Genomic DNA, 7,681 nt, shown 5'->3' on the forward strand with positions numbered 1-7,681 from the left:
GGGGAAATTGCGGGAATTTCTGTGAGGCCCAAAAGAGGGGAATCGTCACGGTTGCACATCATGCACTACGTCATTACTTAAGATTCTAAAAATAGATAGACAAGTTTCTATTAGCATCATTGTGAACTATCTTTAATGATTGTTATCATGAAACGGACAAGTTATTTAATTCCGAACGAATGAAATTGATTTGATGACTTTACATTTTGATTTTGAAAATATCCGAGACAAATCTCTGACTAATTATATAGATGAGGTGTTCGATCATTACCAGCTAGCTATGGACTATAAAATGTAGATAACATTAATATATTAAGCAAATCCATTTCGTCTTTATGTAGACGCCAAGTTAATAAAATAGTTAAATTGTGAATATCTATCTTGAAAGACTTAGAATTTAGCAAGGATGATCTCACTCATAAATCCTTGGAATTTTATAAGTGAGAAGGACTTGTCACTGGGGGTTTTTGGACAAATAGTTCTCACTTATAAATCCTCGTTTAAAATCTTTTATTCTTTTTGGACTTTGATTACACATGTATCATGCATATTTTAAAATACATGTATTGTACACAAGAAAAAAATATAATTTTGATGTTTTTATTGTCAGGTTCAAATTAATTTGCAAAGTTACATCAGAAATGTAAATTACAATCTAATTATCTAGTTATGTATTATACGTACATTACCGGAACGTAGTAGGCTCTCACAGGAAATTGTTTTTCAGGATAATGAAAATGTTTTATTTGGCATGAGCATACGACAGTTAGCTTTATTTGATTGTATTTTCATAGCCCTGACTAGGAAATACAACACCGAAGCAGTAACGAAATATAATATGGATCATATCTATATATAAATATACGACAGACTGACCCCCAGTTCATAGGGATTTAATGAAATCAAGGACGTATATTTTGTTCCGATACTACTATACTTTACGATGATATTAGTATCATTATGTTATTTAAGCTTGATATTTTGTGACCAGTTAAAACTTCTAAAAATAAAACCATTTCGCCATCTTGAAAATAAGCGGTTTATTCATGCAATCTTTATGAAATTCTAAAGCGGGATTCAAATTTATTATCAATCTTACTGAAGATTGCCGAAATTTCTGACATTGTTTTTTTTCAACTGTGCCTTCGGCTTTATATAAAAAATATTTTGTAAAACTTAACTTACCATATTTCAAAGATAGAAAAAAAATATAGGTACAGTACATGTATTTTTTACGGTTTCTGGTACGATTTATTACCTGCATCGCCATGAACTATTTTATAATTTGCAATTTATTTAAGACCCCTCGGTAATCTATGGCTCAAGTGCATTAAATGATTAATTATTACCAAATGTCTGAAAATATTGTGTGTCAATTAATGTATAAAATTACATCAATTCCCACGTCCCTGTGGTTCGATTCGTCTAGCCGAGACATTGTTGGAAGAGAGACAACTCGTGTTGGACTGGAATACTTTTTTTCCCCTGAGTTGCCTCCCTTCTTACGTACGTAGTCCACGTATGTTTCAGATGTTCAGTTTTTAGTTCAGTTAAATAAATGTTTTTATTGTATGATTTTAAGTAGCCAGAAACATTTTGGAAATGGTTTATAGGTAAAACTAATAAAAACAAGTTAAAATTAAAATTAAAATTCGACTTAAAAGCCTTCCTTTAATATCTAATGTTTCAGACGTTTACTGCTCAAGAAAAAACTTGATTTTTACTTATTTCAATCTATCAATCATACGATAGGATGAATCAAGGCCTTTGTGTTTAAAAAAATCTTCGTAGATTTACATGTCTAAATCTAAATAAGCTATGATGTATATTGATTTCAAATCGTCCATGTGGTTTGAGGACCAGGCCCCGATTTCTCGAAACATCAAATATATGCCGTATTTTTCATACAAACGAATCAAGAAACGGCTCTCAATATGTTATTCTACAGCAGAAGTATAATATTTTGAGAATAACAATACTTATAATACATCGGTTTTAATTTTGCAATAAGAGCTAAAAAGGATTTTAGACAGTTCTACCAGAAATCATGAAAACGACATCTACATTGCAGTAAAATGAGTACATAGGGTCAGACCATGATGAAGCCAATTTGTGGCTCTACAATTTCATTTGCATTATTACAGTGTTATTTTAAAGCAATTGTAAAATGATTTCAGAAGGTATTTACATCTAAACATACATATGGCAAAATGTCAAAATTTTTATCCAGTTATGGCACAAATAGCTTAAGTAATCCTAAGTACATTTACTTATGTTGCGTGATGAGTAAAATTGAAGTTTTAACTTAAGGCGGAACTTTTTGTTTTGAGAAATCGGGGTCCGACATACGTGATTTGACGTTGAAATCAGAGATAATACCTAATTTTAAAAGTTCCAATTAAAAGGCCTCAGTCGTATGTCAAGGCCGGAGTAAAAATATCTAAATGTCAAAATGCCCGAATCTGGTGTAAAGATACATGTATTGAAATCATGTCAAGTTAAACTCCGACTAGGACATGTACCTTCCATGTCAAGACATGGAAATCTCGGCTTCCGAAAATGCGAGTCCATTTTAAGGCCTACTACATTTCTGAAACAAATATAAAGGTTTAAAAGCGATAATAACATAAGAAAATGTATTTCGGTGAACTATGGTTCGGCCACACCGCCAAACAAATACAACATTTTGCTGTCTAGCGCAGTGATATTCAACTAACCAGCGGTAACATTTGGACAACGACAGGAAATACAAGACGACCCGCGTTATGAAAATTAACATTTACTTTATTTTAATTAGAATGTTAATGACGTAATGATAAGTGTAATATTAACGGTAAGTTAATGACGTTTTCGACTTTTCAAAATTATTAATTTCGTTTTACAATTCTATTTTTAAAAATCCAAAATCAAAAGCCGTTTCGGAAAGATAGTGGACCTTTAAAAAAACGTGTTCTGTACAATACGGAATTAAAGGTAAACGAATTGCATTTCCCGTATATAGACACTGTCGATTGATTTCCTGTAACCCGGGACAACGTGTAAACAATACACCGACAGTTGTTCCTGTGACCACTCACCTGTGACGGCGTTCGGGCGTACATGTGCTTTCATGTCTAGGTTCATGTGGTGTTGATAGTTGAGGACGAAGTACTATCGGACCATAGGACCATAATATATTCCCCATCGGACCTATCTCTCTGACCAGGTATGTACATTATATTACTTACCTGTATTCGTTGTTTACATGAAGACGTAAATAGAGTGTATTTTACATGTATTTTACACAGATCATATGAGTTGCAGCCCCTAACAGTCTATACATATCGGTATATACATATTCAGGACAAATGTTTTCGATTTTTATAAGCCTTTTATTGTATGATTTGCATGGTTACCGATTTTACTATTATATACATGTACACATACATATATACATGTATATATAACAAAATTTAGAATGAGCCCTGGGATTTGGCTGGGGTCAACGTTAAATTCTTCAGCGCATGACAGCCTTGATTAGTTGTATGCTTCACAGGCTTCACATATTATATATTCTCTCTCTCTCTCTCTCTACATATAAATATATAATCACAGTATTACACACATAGACAAATATCTATATTCCAAACGCCTGTGATATAATGATACTCCGTTACAAATAGATAACAACGAGAAATATATCACGTGTTCCATGTATATCTAATAGACACGAATTATAAATAATTTGTGAGATGTTTCCAATTCAAACTGTTTCCAGACCCCCCATTGCTGAACTCTAATAGCTTATACAGAATTAGACAGAGTCATGTAGGCGAAATAATGACGTCTCTTGTTATTTAAATCAGAAACATACACTGTATCCAGGATATAATTTTCATCTACGTCTTTGTATTTAATTATGCACGTGGTAATCTTGATGTTAATGTTTCCATCTTGTCACGAAATAACAAATAAATAACAGCGAGTAATATATCACGTGTTCCATGCATAGTAATAGGCACGAATTTTAAATAATTTACACTAAGTGTGCTCACGATCGATTACGCCCAGATCGAATGAATGTATATATTATATTGTTTCCAATAAACATTAGGAAAGACACCCCGGAAAACCCAGTGTCTATAAAATATACTACACTTACTTAGGCCTAGTGTACAGGTTGATTAGTGATTACGTCATGTTTGTATTGCATAACGTGGATAACCGACGATATACCAGAGATTTAGATAGTAATTAATTATAAATTATCTATGTCTATGACGAATTATTGAAAAAGTGGAATAGTTCAATGTCTATGACGAATTTTTGAAAAAGTGGAAGACGTTTGTACTCTCGGAGCTATATAGATATCGATATAATTTACACGTCTTGGTCTAAGTTTTCTATACTTTCTATAATTCTTATACAATTAATAAAGAATCACAATGGAATCTTTCACGTTTACAGTAGTACTTTGATATTATTTTTTATACCGCCTTCTTGACTCAACCTATTTTTGGGGTTAACTCCAAGAATATTCTTATCTTCTGGTGCTTATATATAATAGACAAGATATATATCAACAGAGATTTAAATAGTATGTATTTAAATCTCTGATATCAACTATCAGTTTTGCAGAAAAATCACTTGAATGCATGGGTATTATTCGTGTTTCCCTTAGCTTGTGACAGCGACAACTTTAAACCGAACAACACACGACGTACAGTATCTAGACAACATGAATGTCGTTCCATTTTTGTTTTAACATAAATATTAGCAAGATGAAGATATCGGGCTTCACGATCAGAGCAGATAACTCAATACCCTACCGCCTTGGGAGCATGACAAAACATCTTCAAAGTTCAATGTTATCAAACTTGTATTTTCGCAGATACATAATTATTCATCCTAGGACCCGATCCCGTCATTTTCACGTGCACAGCACAGAGATCTGATGATAAGTTACAGTTTACATAATGTTTGGCCCAACCAGAGTGTTCATAGACGTTTTAAAAGGACAATTCAATATAAGAGTACATTAAAATTTGCATATATTTCGGAAACAAACCAGTACTAATTGAAATTAGAATTAGTTGGTTTTACTGTGATATGCCAGAAAAGCCCACTGTGGTAATATATTCAAACTCTCTTGCTGTCCGCCATTACACATTAATATTGTGGTCGGACATCTTGTATACCAAACCCTGGCCTTTGCAAGTTTAGTAAACAATTGTTTGTCGAGAACTCAAATCGCTCTTACAGTAGTGTATTCATGTAATTATGTGCATGTTCTTGTCTAAATACAATTTCACCAACTCCTCAGTGGTTATGTATTGCATTTGATTAACGTACATGGGTACACGGGTACGGGTACAGCATACATGTTATACCTGCTTAATCTTAATGATCAACGATTTATAATTTCATCGGTATCAATCAAAATACTTCACAATGCCGTGGAATTTGTCAATACTTCTTGTTATATGTTTCATAAGGAAAATAGAACAATACATTTATTTCATATTTTTGCTTCGTGGTTAATGTTACAAAATTAGCATCATTGAATGGTGTCTAGATCGGCGAAAATGATAAATGTTCATGCTGTTTAATGGGAGATTGGTGTTCCAAATATATTATAAACTGTAACTAATTATCAGATCCCTATGATACTTGGTAACGACTTGGCAATACAAACATGTACAAGAAAACATACTAATTTCTCAATATTTTCTGCCTTTAGGTCCAAGATGGCGGGCGAAGTAGCGCTAGACATCGGGGAGCAGGATAAGCCCATGGGCTTGATGGAACAATTACGTATACACTACAAGTACAAGGGGAAACGAACAGACAAGCGACACAAACGGAACGTGAAGAACGCTGTCCGCTGGCTGGTAGCGTTCCAGGCTCCAACACAGCTCTTTATGCTGCATTGCTACCTCATACCATACCTGCTGGAAGATTACGACCAATGGACGCATTACTATTTCAAAGTTTTAGTGACGTATGGAGCTGTGCAGATTATAGCGAACTACATATGCACGTGCGTGTATGATACAAGACTCCCCAAAACGAAGGATAGGCCAAATTTACCGGGAGTGAACGACCGATGGGAAAATCCCCCAGATCATTTTGTTCCTTTACACACACCAAATCAAAATGGATTCGCTATTCCAGTACAACCCGTGAAGAATTTAGATAATTCTGGATTTGATTGGAAATATTGCGAAAAATGCGAAATGTTCCAACCCCCGCGCACTCACCATTGCGATATTTGCGAAGCGTGTATTTTGAAGCGCGATCACCATTGTTTCGTCGTTGGAACTTGTGTTGGGTTTAGAAACCAGAGGTATTTCGTAGTGTTGACATTCTATGCCGTGATATATGGAATATTCGGAGGCTATCTTCAGTACAAATATCTACAGAATATTTACTACCCCGTTAGTTATGCGTGGACAGACTTTATCCCTCCAGTCGCATTCTACCGCTGGATTTTCGGGACGGTTGAGGAAATGTCCCTACATGTAGCTATCATGATCTTCCACGTCTATCTAGAATTTCTGTATGGTGCAATAGGTGTGATATATTTCAATTCACAGATGACAATTATACCACAGGGGAAAACTCTACACGAATTAGCGAAACGCGTCCCTGTGCGCAATCTAAACAGCTTTAATCGGAACTTTAGGTCAGTTTTCGGTGATTTCTGGATTTTGAATTTCTTTTTTCCCATGCAGATTATTTTTCCACAAACAGACGATGGTCAATCATGGGAAGGTATAAAAATTGATCAAAATGCAAATCTCCAACAGAAAACAAACTAATTTTGTAAATGTTTTAAACATTGTACATGGCAATCTTTTGAATACTAATTATAATATTATTAATTATTATATATGCATGTTATTTATTAAAATACTCATACAAGAACATAGCATATTGTTTTATTGTTACAAAGGACCAGAATTAAGGAATCAGGATTATACTTCATAAAAAAACAAAACAACAACTTTGTAACAGAGTACTGGATACTGTTTTATTCATAAGCTGAATTCATTAGGTTATCGATGGACAGGTAAAAAAGCCGATTTCAACCTGCCGTAACATTGTAACCGCTCGACCGATTTTCATGCAGTTTTCGACATAATAATCAGACAGACGCAAACATTGTGAAGATTTTGAAAAAAAAAATGCACTGGAGTTACACTTTAAAGGCCCACTACCTTTCCGAAACGGCTTTTAATTTTTAAAATGGGAATGTCAAACAAGATCGTTAAATTTGTAGTGTCCTAAAAATTATTAACTTACCGTTAATACTTCATTTATCATCACCTTCAGAACGATTTGATTAAAATAAATAAAATGTTTATTTTCATAACGCGGGTCGTATTATGTTTCCCGTTGTCGTCCTAAATACCGCGCGGTAGTTGACTATCACTGCGCCAGACGGCAAAACAGCGAATTGACTCTCCACTGTTTTCATATATTATGCAGGCAATCTTGCATATGTTTGGTGTCGTAACCTTATTTTAGATCATCGGTATGCATGTTCTGGTGTTATTAATGTTTTTTAAGAAACCTTTATATTTTGCTCCGGAAAGGTAATGGGCCTTTAATGGCCCATTTAATTACCGAAACAAAAATCAATGACGTTTATCTCACTTATAAATCCTTGCAAATATAAAGGTTTTTTAAAAGCAATAAG

General features: G+C 34.0%; 1 protein-coding gene across 1 annotated transcript; it reads left to right on the plus strand.

Moving 5' to 3' along the window:
- The first annotated feature begins 3,072 nt into the window (after positions 1-3,072).
- LOC138308948 (probable palmitoyltransferase ZDHHC24) lies at positions 3,073-6,915 on the plus strand. Its single transcript, XM_069250004.1, has 2 exons — positions 3,073-3,205; positions 5,720-6,915. The coding sequence occupies exon 2, from the start codon at positions 5,727-5,729 to the stop codon at positions 6,798-6,800; it is 1,074 nt and encodes a 357-aa protein (XP_069106105.1). The 5' UTR covers positions 3,073-3,205; positions 5,720-5,726; the 3' UTR covers positions 6,801-6,915.
- The last annotated feature ends 766 nt before the right edge of the window (positions 6,916-7,681 follow it).

This window comes from Argopecten irradians, chromosome 15, assembly GCF_041381155.1.
Source record: "Argopecten irradians isolate NY chromosome 15, Ai_NY, whole genome shotgun sequence".
Lineage (NCBI taxonomy): Eukaryota > Metazoa > Mollusca > Bivalvia > Pectinida > Pectinidae > Argopecten > Argopecten irradians.

Bases quoted from the DNA above. Each gene is read 5' to 3' on its own strand.
- LOC138308948 (XM_069250004.1), top strand. From the start codon at position 5,727: ATGGCGGGCGAAGTAGCGCTAGACATCGGGGAGCAGGATAAGCCCATG.